General features: G+C 33.5%; 1 protein-coding gene across 1 annotated transcript in view; it reads right to left on the minus strand.

The window, feature by feature from the left end:
• Window positions 1-596: 596 nt before the first annotated feature.
• Window positions 597-16,930, minus strand: part of LOC123536640 (neuronal acetylcholine receptor subunit alpha-7-like) — a 37,613-nt gene continuing 21,279 nt past the window's right edge. Inside the window, exon 4 of the mRNA XM_045319968.2 lies at window positions 597-1,135. Coding sequence (XP_045175903.2) covers window positions 775-1,135 — 361 coding nt within the window. The 3' untranslated portion in view covers window positions 597-774. The remainder of the gene's footprint in view (window positions 1,136-16,930) is intronic.

The following is a 16,930-nucleotide window of genomic DNA, read 5'->3' on the forward strand; positions in this document are numbered from 1 at the left end:
GAATGTCCATCAAGCAGTTCATGAGAAGTTGTTCAAAGGTATTTTCATATTTAGCCCTTGCGGCCACTAAAATCGCATCCTGTTAACAGATAATTGAAGAGTAGTGGATAGGTAAAGAAAATTGATTTCAAGACACCAACAAAGCAAGTTAACACAAAACATTAATAATGTATATACAAAACTAAGCAAAATCTTCGAGGTGCCTCCATGGCCGAGTGGTTAAGGTCGCTAACTTCAAATCACTTGCCCCTCATCGATGGTTATAAGATACCAAAATAGCAAGTTAACACAAAACATTGTTTATAAACAAAACTAAGCAAAATCACCGAGAGGCCTCCATGGCCGAATGGTTAAGGGCGCTGACTTCGAATCACTTGCCCCTATAAGGTTCGAGCCTCACTCGGGGCGTTTTATTCTTCGTGCGAGGAAGCTATCCAACTGACTTATGGAAGGTCGGTGGTTCTACCCAGGTACCCGCCTGTGATGAAATAATGCACGGAGGGGCACCTGGGGACTTCCTCCACCATTAAAAAGCTGGAAAGTCGCCATATGACCTATAATTGTAAACCCAACAAAACAAACAAACGAACCACATCTTGCATTATGTACAAGTTTGGCAGGCACAACTATTTATTTATCATAATTGTGAAACAATGACAAGTCATGCAGCAGTTCGTTCATGAAACTGTTTAGACGCAGCAAACTTTACTTAACGTATATGCAGTCTCTTGATTTTGCTCTTATAAGCAAGTTTTTCTAAACGAAATTTCGCACCTAACGTAAACGCTTTATTGTTAGCGTATATTCAATTTCTGGATATACTTCTGTGTTGCAACACGAGAACGTCAATTCATTTCTTTCAGCTTTCGTGTCCACAATCTCCCAGAGACGGTTTGGAGTCATCTGCGAAAGGTTTTGGACAGTCTGAAAAGTGGAGTGTGTATCCAAAGTCTTGGAACTGTGGGCCCAAGACATGTACTTCAGGCTGCAGTTGACTTCGTTCTCCCTGTAAATGGATTCCATGTTGAAAGGACAGAGTGTCTTGGAGTGCCTTATCGGTACGAATGTGACGTTGCCATCATGGTAAACAATAACATTCAAGTCTCCTGCAGCGAAACCGGTAAACTGTTCAACACTGAAACGAAATATTAACACATATAGGGTTTGTTTTCATTCATCTGTAAGACAGTGTTTGGACGCATCGAACGCAACCAAGCTCAATAATTGCAGAATCGGTTTGTTAGTTAGAGGTAACAACTCAATGTGCAGCGTCCCCTACCCTCACCTAGCACCGGCTTAAGCTGATCGCTATTATACAATCATAATAACACTGGAACAATGAAAGTAATGGTCTTAACACTAGAAACTGTGTTTAGTTTCTTTAATTACATACCTGACCAAAACTACCTTCTTATATAAATATTGATTCAGTCATGCTCTACAAGTGCCTTTATTTCCAGATTTGCCAAACTACTTTCGCTTAAACATTTAGTTATTCTTATTAACCACTATATATGGCAAAATATTCACAGGTCGCTCGCCCGTTTATATAGGCGCATTTGTTAGATAAATTTACAGCCCCATATAATGGAAATACCTTTGACAAAAAAGAAAAACGGATTTAAACCAAACACTCAACCCACAGGCATGTTATTCGAATTACTATATATAATAAAATATGGAAATATACAATATCGGAATAAGTCAATAATATAGGTACAATATAACAAACACTGTCATGAATGGCATCTATTGAATGCATATTTATAATCACTTCTGCAGAAGGATTTGTCCCATAGAACTTCTGATAAATATTTATATAAATTCCACTTCAGTGTCTGGAAGCATTTGTGTAAAGTAATATTAAAATAATTTGATGAATGGGTCGGACATGAAATATTCCCTGTTAAACTTTGACGTCTAAGTATGACTTTGACTTTGGAGCTAGAGGAATTGGTCTTGCATGCGGGACATTATTTCATTATGGTGATAATTTCTTGAAGTGTAGCCTCGACTTTAAGAAAGGGGTCTTGGTCTTTTGTGCGTTACATTATTACATTATAGGGAATATTTATGAAAAGTTATATTGAAATCTCCTGATGAATTGTACAGCTATGGACCTCGATGCCAAACGGATCCTGTTAACCTTTGACCTCCAGTTGTAACATTGACCATTGTGGTGAGGGTATATGACTTGCGCGCGACTCATCGTCTCATTATAAGGAACATTTGTAGGGGCTATTTTTCATTGATGGATGACAATGTTATGAACCGGACACGCAGTCTATCTTAAGGACACGTTTTAGTATGACTGTAATACACGATAGGTATTGAAATTTTATTATCAATATATGTGCTTAGTAGTTAAATCCTCAATATATACAAATGTATGTGAATATAAGGGATCTGTTTTGAGTAATTTCAATATTTTCAATGGCTATAGTTAGAGTCAGTTGATTGAAAAAATAGGAATTCTTACAGTTACAGGATTTGGATAGAGAAAGCAACAGTAAGTTAACAGCCAGTTCTTTTATTGTTTTAACTTGTGATTTTTAAACTAGAGTAAAGGAGAGACTTTTTAAGAAAATCAAACTGGAAGGTAGAAATAACAGGAAACTTTTAATTAGGTCATGAATCATTTACCGCCTGTCAAATTTTGTCATTGGTTTTCACGATCTGCCAAAGTTAGTTTTATCTCTCAATTCTCCGTATGTGCAAATATCTTGGTAGTGCATTATAGTGTGTAACATAACAAATCAAAGCGCTGAAAGCACAGAAAGGTTGAAACCTTTCGATATGCTGTTAACAAATTATAATCTGAAGAAATACATGTTGTTCTGGTAAGAACTGTGTATGTAACCTTCACTTTTTCACAGGAGCTGGTATTAAAGGCATGAAGGTAGTTATTCGCCGGATATGCCACCGTGGTCTACTCGAATGTAGTCCATATTAATATATAGTGCAATTTTCCCGACTAGTAAAGGCTGTTTTCATGTCAAATATCAGCGTTATTGATGCTTAAGTGATTGTAAAGAAGAATGTCTGCTGATGTTTTTAAGCTACGTTATATGCTTCAAAAAGTTAGTCGAAGCTGTTTGGTAAAATGCAAGTAAAAGTATGTATCGGTGGGCCGATGGTCTAGTGGTAACACGCTTGACTGTCAATCCAGAGGTCCGGGGTTCGAATCACGGTCCAGGCACTGGAAATTTCTGAGATGCTCTTGAGTGTCTCCCACCTAACTAAGAGGCCTGTACTGGTTCTTCCCAGGAAAGACGGCTTCGCGTGTACCGGTGCTATACACAGGGCACGTTAAAGAACCAGACTGTCTATTCGCAAAGAGCTAGGCTAAGTTAGCCGGACAGGCCTGTATCTAAAAAATGATTTCTCTCTATCTGTTCTGGGGGCTTTATCTCACTCTGTCCCTTTGGTCAGATCGTTCTGTGTCTGTACTAGTATAGGATGAATTTCGCGCCCTGTGTGGCTGCGTTTGCTATATGTTAAGCGCCTTTGAAATCAAATCTTTTTCTACACAAAGAGCTAGGTTTAACATGTAATAAAGTAGTAAAAATACCCCCGATATCGATCTAGAATCTGAAAAATTGAGGGTAAGTCAAGGTCTGTGCGCCCTGAACAATGAGAAAATGGAGGGTAGGTCAACGCAGCCTGCAAACAAAGGCACTGGTGACGGACTCGCTTATGTACGACTTAATCAGTAGTAGACGATTTTTTCCAAACCATGTTTACTCAACAGTAACTACAAAATCATTGTGTGCATAAATGCGCTCCAGGTGTTCCCAAACTCCGCTTATCATTTAAGAAAGATAAAACAAACAAAAAGGTCATTGTGGTCCTAAAGCTCACCAGGGTATCAGACGCTATTCTCCAAGTAATCAGACAGTTCAACTCCAATATTATTTATATTTGCTATGTGTCAAGTTTTTTCTATAATTGTAAGTTGAAGCATATTTCCAAGAATTGCTAAATTGTTGTGATAAATTAGTAAATCAAAAGAATTATCAAGCGTAAATTAGAAGGATATGAAAATAATATTGTAGAATCAGACGACTACAGGCAATGCACATCGTACGGTACCAGAATGCACTTACTGCAGCCACAACACCCAGAAAAGTTCAACTCCAAGAATTCAACACCTCAAAAGTTCAACTCCAAGATCATTCTCCAAGTAATCAGATCTCCAAGATTATAAATTTGCTCAACTCCCAAGACTATCAATGTTTGCCAGAGCTAGGTTTCAAGTTTTTTTTTTGTACAGTTGCTAAATTGTGAGACTTAATAGGTAAATTAAACAAGGGTTATCAACTGTTCTAGCAGGGTTGGCATATAAGTGAGGACTGTTCAAGAAAGGTTCAGAATTCAAAAGCTATACATGTATACCATCTAGGTTGCACCTCTGCGTGTCGGTCTTTGGATTATAGTATGTTATAGCGTTTCGAAAACTAACGAACAAATCTACAGTTGGCAGCGGGCTACATCAACAACAAATAATATATATTCTTGACGTAATCAATACTACTTTCTATGTTCACCAGTCCATTGTACATATAATATTTGAGTAAATGGTTTTTTTGACAAATCGTTATGTATTAAATAAATAAAGCTACTTATTAAGAATAGTCATTGTGTTGACTTCCACAAAACAAAAACACAATTTTCAGATATATAGAAAATGTTTTGACAAAAAGGATCATGGGCCCCTTCTCTTATTCTTAACTATAAACTAGAATACATAATTTTAAAAGTATTTCCATGTAGCTAGGTTGAAAGTATCGAGTAGAATAGAAAAAAAATCTAATTTTTTTTCAAAATTCAACACGATATCATATAATACACCAACTGTCACAATTCTTGGAGCATGGGTTGTATAATTCTACACATTTCTGCGAAATCAACTTCTAGTTTAGCCGACCCTAGAAATACAATGTATTGATGTCACGGCTTAATCATGACATACATTACATACAAATACATTAAAAGTGTTGCAGTCCCACTTCTTTAATTCATGGGCTGTTGCCTTTAAACTCCGCTACCTTGTTAAAAAAGTTTCTACAAACGACCGGCCCTGCTAAAACAACAGTAGAAATCAGTGGGGTCTACCAAACTAGAAACTAGACCTATCTACCCCAAAATCCTGCTGTTTCGACTTCCGCACAGTTTGCAGATAAAAAAAGAACTGTACACATGGAAATCGTGTTATGAATGTTTTGACAATTAAGGAATACGGATCTTTACTCTGTTTTTTTTTCAGATGATATATATTGAACTTATACAGCTACAAGTCACTAAACAAAGCGCTGGCGGGGCACATGAATGGAATGTAGGGTTACATCGAGAGAAGACGCAAATGCCCTCTTGTGATGCTTTGATTCTATTTTTATCCCCCGACGAAAGTCGGAGGGATATAGTTTTGGCGTCGTCCGTCCGTCCGTCCGTCCGTCCGTCCTTCCGTCCGTCTTTCCGTCCGTCCGTCCGTCCGTCCGTCCTTCCGTCTTTCTGTCCGTCCGTCCGTCCGTCCGGAGCCATATCTAGGAAATGGTTGGGAATATTTATTTAAAACTTCATATACATGTTCACCACAATGAGTTCTTGCGGCCCGTCAAGTTTCAGTCAGATTGCCCAAGTAACACAAGAGTTATGGCCCTTAGAAGTTTCTAGTGTTAACTGTAATATAGGGTACTATAAATATGGCAATTTCTGCATCATAACTTTTGATATATTTGACCTAGAACTATGAAACTTAAACAGAATTTAGATCACCATAATGTGGTTGTGTACACACAATTTCATTTGGATTTATTTGTAAATTAAGAGTTATTGCCCTTTAATTGTATAAAAATCCACATATTTGTACATAACAAACTTACCATTAGGTACAATTTCATTATATTTCTTTCATTCTTTTCCATGAACATTTATTGTAAACATGTGAAGTTGTGTACCCACACCTGGTCACCCCCTTACCTTGATCACACATCTCCCCCCTTATCCCCCCCCCCCCCCCCCCCCCCCCCCCCACACACACACACACCCAAAAAAAAATTCATTCCTTATTTTAGATTTTTTTCAAACAAACTTCATATACATGTTCACCACTATGAGGTTATGGGGCCCATCAAGTTTCAGACAGATTGCCCAAGTAACACCAGAGTTATGGCCCTTAGAAGTTTCTAGTGTTAACTATATAGGGTACTATAGATCTATAGATATGCCAATTTCTGCATCATAACTTTTGACATATTTGACCTAGAACTATGAAACTTTAACAGAATTTAGAGCACTATAATGTGGTTGTGCACAGACAATTTTGTAAGGATTTCTTTTTGTAACTTCAGAGTTATTGCCCTTTAATTGTCTAAAAATCCACATATTTGTACATTACAAACTTACCATTTGGCAGAATTTTATTAAATTTCTTTCATTCTTTTCTGTGAACATTTATTATAAACATGTGAAGTTGCGCACCCACACCTGGTCACCCACTTGCCTTGGTCACACCCCCTCCCCCTCCCCCCTCCCCCTACCCCCAAAAAATTATTTTTTTTTCATTTCTTATTTTAGATTTTTTCAAACCTTCTAAGTTGTACCATTCCCCCACCTCACTTCCCCATCGAGTCATGCCCACCACTGATCATGCATTCTCTGCCCCCCCCCCCCACTCCAACTTCACCCTTTTACCTTTTTTTTTTAATTTTTAATTTTCAATCAATATTTATAATCAACATGTGAAATTTTGTTTCCTCTCCCATTCCCCTGCACCCCCACCCCCTAAAAAATAAATATATACATATATCTATATATAGATACATATATTTCCATTCCTTTTTTTTTTTTAAATGTTCAAACCTTCAACATGTTAAGTTGTGACTGCACAAACCTTGCCCTCAGCCATTTCAAGATATCTTACCTGTGTTCTCTTAAGGACATCTGATCTTTTAAGTTCAAATGTACATGTAAAACAGCAACACCTGGTGCCAAACCACTCAAAGACAATATTTCATTCCAGTTAAACTTCAAGCTCACATTTCAATTAACTGCATTTAATTTTAAAAGCTAAGCTTATTACAGTAAGCATATCCCATTCAAAATAAATTCTTAAGTCAGGATCAAAGTATCATACATTTATTATGTACTCTTTAATTAAACATTTGTTTTCTGTTAAATTGATTTTGACTAATGAAATTATTTGCTTCTTATTAACATCCTTAACTTTTTGCTGGATATATCTTTTTGCCATTCCTCACCACAAACCCTTTCGGCGGGGGATACCAATCCATCGAATTTGCTTGTTCTTAAATGAAATCAAACAGTTTCATTAATCGGGGACACATATGTAGGTCAACATCGAGAAACTTCACATCATGCAAACGCCCATATGTGATATTCTACATAACTAATCACTCGTTATGTACTGCTTTGACTCTATTTTGCTTAACGATCTATTTTAAAGACTGTAGTTTTCACTCTGTTTTATTAACGTTTCGGCTTTATGGCCTTTATCAAAATGACAAATTTCGAGTAAATTTCTACATCATGGCGTTCTTTCAATTCAACAACAATTGTAATACAAATCCGGAACTGGCGTAACGTTGTTAAACGTCATCGTCAAGTCCCGCTAAAATCGAGACACATTTATGATTTACAGGGAAAGCCAATATTTATCTTGTAGATAATAAAATAAGTCTATTTAATATTACATACTGAAACACATATGTAACATAAAAAACGATTGCATGCATAACTTCACATATGTAACGTAAATACTTATATTGCCACATTGAAGTAATGTAGCTATATTTACTTAAACATAGGAAATCTTAAACAAATATTTTGACTCAATTTTAAATCAATCGTGAAAAAATATTAAAAGATTAAATTAAATATAGGAAATAAATAATATGAATCCGTCATTATAAAAGCTGTACAAAAATAGGAAAAAGTTAAGAATAAAGGGAAGTAATTCAAAAATCTAATCTATTTTTAGACGAAATCAAACAGTTTCTTATATAGCAAACTCTTACGCAGTGATCTCCCTTGCCACTCGAATCACTGCGTATGAGTCGGGACAGGTAGGAAGAATCGCATGTATATACAAGTACAAAAAATGATTCAGATCATATGCTGTTTTATTACTGACGAGTGCAATATGTAATATTAAGGCTGAATTAGAGAAATCTTTATAATACGTTTCGAACTATTTTTATCGGCATATTTTCATGCGCTTCGGTCACATCCGGGGTTTTCTGAAATGTTTTAAAGGAATACACCTTCACTTTTCAAATTAGCCATGATCGATGGGTCAACAGACCTAAAAACATATTTTTCATGCGAAATGACGCATTCCTTAACCTTATTGTATTTACATATGTATGAAAATATCAACGGACTGTTGAACAATGTTCAGAGAACAGTTTATATCAATAAAAATATCTGTCGATTAGCCTGAAAAAACGGGTAAAAACCTTACGGCGGATCAGTGAAAACTGTCAGTATGATATTTTTGCAAGCTCTGAAATACGGTAATTATAGGTCTCAACCGCTTCGCGGTTTCAACCTAAAAATCATAGCAATTGTTATGCTAGAATTTGATTTGTTGAGCTCATTGATGTCACATAATAATTTCTATTGTTTAGTTAATTGTTTGTAATGAGGGCACCAAAAATATCGTTCTTATCACATAAGAATTTTTTACTTTCCCGCGTTTCGGAGTACAGCGGGAAAGTTTTGTCTTTGAGTTACGGTTTATTGAACCGCACTGACCAAGTATGTATAGATATTGACCAATGGGAATTTGTTTATTCCCAAACTGACCAATTAGAAATTAGCATAAGCTACAAGTAAGATGTGTTGTAGATATTTGTTAGTTCTAGCGTGCACTTATTTAGCACTGTATGATTTTCAAGTTTCTTAATATAAAAAGAAAGTTTATCTTTTTATAAGGATTTGAATAATTTTGGTTTTACATAAGAAACGTTGGTTCATAATTGAACTTTGAAAATAAGCACAAGTTATTATTAATATGTATTGTAGATATACTTCATTTAGCACATAAGTTAGTCAATATTTCTTGATAATAAGAAAGAAAGCTCTTTATAAGAAATTAAATTAATTTTTGTTTTTTTCACATAAAGAAATTTTGTGTTGCAATTAAATTAACGCTTTTTAATGTGTGAAGTCCACACACACCATTGAGGAAAGCACTGAATTGTTATTTTTAGACACAGATTTTCAGAGTCTCCTTCTTTGTTTTTTCCTGGACGTCTTGTTTTGATATGGAGAATTCCGATACGAAGTTTCAGTATATAATTGTAAGACAGAAGGTTTGATTATACAAGAATGGCATATGTAATGAAAGATAGGATAGTGTAATAACTGGATTTGCACAGTAACAAATTTTGTATTATAATACAAATCAGTATTTCATTTATAAGATACAATAAGAGAGTTATATATTATTAGTTGATAGTATTTGTTATGCAGTATGTCATTCATATCGTATCAGAATAAATGGTCCCGTAGCCAGAGTGCACAGCTACAAGGGCGAAATAGAGTTTGTGTTAAGTTTTATTTAGCTCTACGCTCTGACTTTTTCTCAATTTAAATGTGTTTCTAAGGAATTTTGCGGAATAAATTTATAGATACTTTGTAACGGAAACACAGGGTAAAACTTTAAACTACAAGATGTGATAAAAAAGCTGTAGTATATTTCATAAACTCTCGAAAACTTGATCATGTAAAACGTGCTCGCTATATGTATGGGCGCCGCGATGTTGTTTATTTGATTGAGTAAATTTGAAGTGAACAAATACAATCTTTGAGAAACGGTAGAAAGAGACTCCGATAGGAAAATGGCAGACAATAATAAGGAAAAAGAGTGTGGAAACGAGAATTCTAAAAAACGGGGTCGGAATGCAGTCAGCAGTGCAAGTGACCTTGACTCAAGTATGAGCACTCCTCCAAACAAAACGCGAAAAAAACCAGGGAAAAATACTGAGGAGGATTTGACCTCAATTCAAAAGCAGTTGTCAGACAAACGTTATGACAAAAAACGACGGAAATCTTCGAAATATGATTCGAGAAAACATCCAACAGATGAAAGATGACCTATTGAAATCTGTCGAAAAAAACCTGACATCCTAGAAAGTAAACTGTTCGAAAAAGAAAAGGAAAATGACGAGCTAAAAACAAAGGTAAAAAATTTACAAAAGAAAATGAAACAAAAGGATGATGAAAATCGTAAAATTAAAATTGAAATGCAAAATATTGACAATAACGCCATGAAGTATTTACACGAAATGGAGCAGTATAATAGATCAAACAACATAAGAATAAATGGCGTACCAGAAAATGGGAAAGAAACCGCAGAAAAAACGATAGAACAAGTAGTAGAAACTTTGAATGGAAAAATTCCAGATCTGAAAATAACCAACAAGGATATAGACATATAGCCCATCGGTTAGGTAAACCAGCAGTTCAGAAGAAAAGGCAAATTATTGTTAAATTTGTGTTGAGAATTGCCAAAAACAAAGTTATGCGAAATGTCCGAAATTTTAAAGGCACCAAGACGTTCCTGTCAGAGGATCTCACTCAATTAAATCAAAAAGTCCTAATCAGTCTCAGAAGTAAAAAAACCTGGTGAAATAAGATCAGCATGGTTTTGGAACGGGAAAATTCTGTATGAAGACAAAGAAGGTGACATCCACAGTATTAGATACAAAGATTACGAGTATTGGTTAAATCTCCCATTTTTAGAAGATGTCAATAAACTTGGTCCTCCAAAAGAAAGCAGTGCTAACTGTGATTAGTAACTATACTATAACAGTCTATCTGAACAAAATATATTTTGTTTTTGTTCTGGTTTCTGTCTATACAAATATAGTTTGTTGCTTTTTAGTTACCTACATATACATTAAAGTAATCTGCTAAGTGTACAGATAAAAAAGACATGCATATACTCTTAATATTAGTGTATATACAAAAATTCTCCTCTTTTCTTCATTTATTAAATAAATTTAGCAAGAGGTAACCCCATCAAGATGCCTAATTTTAGTGTTTGTACAACTCTAGACGTCAAAACATTTTTATATCTTATATTTTAATTTTATATATAGAATAATTAGTAAAATATTATGTAAAAAGTGAAAGACAGATATTAGAATCTGTCTAGATATTTAAGTTAGTAGTGTTTATCAAAAAGTACTGTTTGAATACTTCAGATTTGCTTTTCAATTGACTAATGTAAGTTTGTATTCAAAACATGCGTATAAGAGTATGTATATGAATAAGGTATAATGACTGATATAAAGCGATATATCTTTAAAAAAGGGTATATTTAAGATATTTGACAACAAATACATTTGATATATAAAATATTGACAAATGAAGCATATTTCATACGCAACAATTATTTTTTGACAGTAGGTTAATATCTCTTGAATTGTTAAGAGAAATATATTTTAAATGTGGTATATGTAAGAAATTGAATATACTTGGTGTACAATTGGAGTAACGTAGCACTCTGAAGTTCAACATTTATTGTCGACAGTACATAAATGCTTTTTGAATTGTTATGAGGAATAACATCTTAAAAGATATTTGACAATGAATATATATCTAGTATAAAATTTTAGTAATGTAGCATATTTGATGCTCAACAATTAATTCAAAGAATATTATCTTAAAGTGTTTCATGTAAGATAATCGACAAGAATACATTATGTTATACAATTAAGTAAAGGAACACATTGTATCATTATGACAGTACATTAACTTTTTCTGACCTGTTGTATGGAATATATTTTCAAAAATGGTATATGTAAGATATTTGTAAAGGAATATGCTTGGTATACATTCTGAAAGAGGTATATGTAAGATATTTTGACAATGAATATATTTGGTAAAACAATTCAAGTAATGTAGCATATTTGAGGCTCAACATTTATTTTGACAGTACATGAACACTTTTTTATTATAAAGGAATATATCTTAAAAGTGGTATATGTAAGATATTTGATGCTCATATTTTATTTTGACAGTATATTGACTTTTTTTCTGATTTGTTGTAAAAATATATCTTAAAAATGGTATATGAAGGATATCAGTAATGAAATATACTTGTTCTCGATTCCATTTTTAGAAAGCTGTAATATGATTTCATAATAGTACATAACTTAAAGTTTTTGAAACAAATTAATAGACTGTCTTTTGTAGATGTATTTGAAAATTACGATATACTGAATTTAGTATATCTATAACACATATAGTTGTTTCTAGTGGTTATGAATCATCTCTTAACAATAAGGAAACCAATTTTAACAAGAGCTGTCTCCAAAGGATGACACATGCCCCCGATGGCACTTTGAATGAATAGTTATGGCCGATGTTACAGTTTAGGACCTTTGACCTACGGACCTGGGTCTTGCGCGTGACACGTCGTCTTACTGTGCCACACATTCATGCGTAGTTATTTTAAAATCCATGCATGAATGACACAGATATGGACCGGACACGCCCATCAATGCACTATCATGAAAAATGACCTTTAACGTCTAAGTGTGACCTTGACCTTTGAGCTACGGACCTGGGTCTTGCGCGCGACACGTCGTATTACTGTGGTACACATTCATGCCAAGTTATTTGAAAATCCATCCATGGATGACAAAGATATGGACCGGACACGAAAATTGCGGACAGACAGACAGACGGACAGACGGTTCAAAAACTATATGCCTCCCTTCGGGGGCATAACAAAGTCTTTCAGTATATAACTGTGACTTCTATTTCCTAATATGTTCAAACAATTTAGTCTACTTTTTCTACCAACCTCACAAAAAGATCCATTTTTTTAGAAAGCTACAATATAATAATGCAATGTTTTTGAAACTAATAATAGACTATTGTTGGAGGATGTTATGAATCAGTATCAAGAAAAAAGTAAACAATATTAACTAAGTCTACCAATTATAACTATGAAGGGGTCTTTTTAGTTGTGTTTATATTTGAAAACAGACCACCTTTTGTATAACCTATGTTTATAGATAGGTGTCATATTAGTTAAGAACCAGTATTAATAATAAGATACCAAATAGCAACTAAATCTACCATTATAGGACGACTTTTAGATAGTATGATTAAATATATTGATAATAGAATGTGTCTTAAAACATTTATGTCACATATAGGTAGCTTATTAGTTATGATTCAGTATTAAATAGAAGGTTACCAGTTAAGTAAGGTTTTCAGATTGTAAGTCTACGACTTGAGTCTCGTGATTTAAAGATTAGTAAAAGTTTTAAACCACTTCATGAAAATCTATTGTATAGAAGTCGATAACATTATGTTATACCAAATTAGTAGTACAGTGTTGTTACTATTAGCTTATTAAGTTTTATTGAACAAAATAAGTAAGCAGTCCATATATATAGATATATATATATATATATAAAAATATAAATTTCCTCCTTCTCATCTCTTCTTTGTCATAAAATGATATCTTTAATGCAATCTGTGATGTTCTCGATAGAATCAAATGGCTGTTGTGATTTAATAAATTTCTCATGGAGGCTGTTAGTATATGCTCCTTTAATGTAAAAGGGTTAGGAAACTACAAAAAAGACAGCAAATTTTTCAATGGTTGAAGTGTAGAAAGTATTCTATTTGTCTCCTGCAAGAAACACATTCAACCCCCTTCAAAACTGATGCATGGAAACAGGAATGGGGTGGAAAAGCTATTTTTAGTGGAAATAGTAGTAACAGTGAGGGAGTGGCAATTCTTTTTAATAGTACATTTAATGGTAAGATACTATGCCATGAGGAAATAATTATTGGACGAGTGATATGTGTTAACATTGTTGTAAATGAAACAGAAATAGTCATTATTAATTTATATGGTCCAAACGAAGATAACCCAAAACTTTTTGAAAAAATTGAGTCCAAAATTCTAAAAATGGATGACATCAATTTACTAATCGGAGGAGACTTCAACACAGTTATCGAAATTAATAAAGATAAAAAGAATGGACAACTTGAAACACATAAAAATGCAGAAAACCCATAAATGAATTAATTGATGTAAGTAATCTGATTGATAGTTGGAGATTTTTTAATCCACATAAAACACAATTCACATGGCACTCAAATACAAAACCACGTATATTTAGCAGATTAGACTACTTTCTCATCTCTGATAACCTCGTTAACCTAATTAATAACTGTAATATCAAACCGGGTTATAAATCAGATCATTCATTGGTCGAAATCAGTATAAATTTCTTAGAAAGTAAAAGAGGACCAGGATATTTTAAAATAAATAATAGTCTACTCCTTGATAGTGAATATCAAAAAAAAATAAAAGAAAATATATGTTGCTTGACTGAAAATAATAAAGATGCTAATCCAAATACATTATGGGAACTTATAAAAGGGGGAATAAGAAATCAGACAATAAAATATGCAACTTATCAAAAACTTAAAGATAAAGAAAATGAGACAGCTTTAGTCAAAGAAATAGATACTCTAGAATCTAAATTGCATAGTGGCAGATCAGATAGCGATGAAATATCCACAGAAATTAAAAGAAAACAAGAAATATCTTTAAAAATGATGGTCGGCGAAATGTAATAAGGAAAGAAGTTCATGAATTTTTCATCTAACATTCATCTTTCATCTAACATTTTTCAAATTGCAAAACTAAACACCGCACTTTAACAATTTAAATGGTTCTCTTTCAATTTTTCGCAAAGGTTTCGTAGGGTTGCAATTTTGTTTCGTTTATCCTTAGACGAATAATTACAACAGTAGTTTGATAAAGATTCATGAAGCGGTTCATGAGAAGAGGTCATTAAACGTGTTTATATGTTTAGCTAAATTGGTCCCTATTCCCCTTGTAACAAAATAGCAGGAGACCTTACGGTATTGTTACACATCGAGTTTGATAAAATCCATTACATATTAGTGGTTAATGCGAAGAAAGGCATATCTACTTTTAGCTATAGAGGTCCCTAATAGGGCCCAAGTTCCTTTATAAATAAATTTGGAAGAGGAACTTATAATGATGCTCCAGACCAAGTATGACAAAGATCCACCAAGCTGTTCATGAGACGCTGTATAAAGGCATTTCTAGTTTTAGCTCTAGCAGCCCCTAAAAGGGGTCAAATGTCCCAGCTGAACAACGTTGGCTGCGGGCCTGATAAAGATGCTACAAATCAAGTTTGATTAGAATACATGAGAAAAAATCAATTAAAGTATTTTTTTATTTATTATTTTTATTTATTTCTAAAATAGGCCAACTGATCCCGCTTTAACAAATGCATATTCGCTATTCATGAATCTTTGGACAATGACGTCACACCTATAAAAAAAAGTGAAGGTCAAGCAAAACATACAATTGTAATTATTTCAATATTTCTGTTTCATAAGCAAAGTTTGACCGTAGTCATATCACATAGATAAACTGTTTGCAGCGTAACTTCATTTCAGTGTAATGAGATTCAGTCATTATATAGCATATATATAATGAAACAGATTTCAACTGAGTCCAATATTTGCATACCATACTAAAGAAAAATATTCATATATAATAAATCAGTTAAATAATTTATAACAAATATATCAAAGCAAACAAGTATTCATCTTAATATGCAATTTGAATAAGTCACAAAAGCAACACACCTTTTCATATACAGACGACAATTGTAACAAGGAAAATCTTTTAAAAAGCACCTCAACATAAAAAACTCTTATCACACCCTTATTCATGTGATACGCAGACCGTATTCAGCTCTTTCTTTAATTTGATATATGTTGGTATTTGAACAGGTTTTTATCATATTTATTAAACTTACTTATCATTTTGAGATATATCAATCTTCTTGCTAAATATACCGAGCCAAAGTTAGCTTTGAAACTGTGAACAGCGTCGTTTAGGATAAACGCTTTGTCTACATTTCACTCAGCGTAGCATAATCAACAGAGTGAAAGAAATTGACACTCTCGTCCAATCAGGCAGAGTGTTGCATAAATTTTCCATTTTGATAAATTATCTATAATGCGTTATCAAGTAGTTTGATTTGCAATCTGAAGTCACGTGGCATAGGTAACGAAAACGAATTTAGACGACGTCGCCGAAAAACAAGAACTTGAAAAGATATATGATAAAAGAATAAAGGAGCAATATTAAGAAGTAAAGCTATCAATATTGAAGGAAACGAAAAAAACAGTAAATATTTTGCAAGTCTGGAAAAGAAAAATGCAGAGAGAAAAACAATTTTTAAGCTAAAAATAGAAGGAAATGAGATAACAGACTCAAAAAGGATATTAGAAGAGGAAGATTTTTTTTATAAACTCTTACATAAGAAGAAGTATAATTTCTATGATAGCTCAGACTTCTTCAAACCAACGATTAAATTAAGTGACAATGATAAAACAGTGTGTGAAGGTATCCTGGCAGAGGAAGAATGTTACAATGCATTAAGTGAAATGAAAAATCAAAAAAGTCCAGGATCAGATGGCATTACGAGCGAATTCTACAAAACTTTCTGGAATGAACTTAAAAAACACTACATCAGTTCAATAAATTACTCTTACCATACGGGAAATTTAACAGTATTGCAGAAACAAGGGATAATCTCTCTATCACCAAAAACAGGAAAAGATTTATTAAACTTCTCAAACTGGCGACCAATAAGTTTGCTAAATGTGGATTACAAAATAGCAACAAAAGCAATTTCAATCAGATTAAAAAAGTTATTCAAACAATAATAAAAAGTACACAAACAGGTTTTATCAAAGGAAGGTATATAGGGGAAAATGTCAGATTAATATTTGAAATGCATTAAAAGCATGTTGGGTTAAACGTATAAATGAAAACAACAAAGGAGCATGGAAATTGTTTTATGAAAACATAATATGTAAAATG

The sequence above is a fragment of the Mercenaria mercenaria genome, chromosome 17 (assembly GCF_021730395.1).
Source record: "Mercenaria mercenaria strain notata chromosome 17, MADL_Memer_1, whole genome shotgun sequence".
Taxonomy (NCBI): Eukaryota; Metazoa; Mollusca; class Bivalvia; order Venerida; family Veneridae; genus Mercenaria; species Mercenaria mercenaria.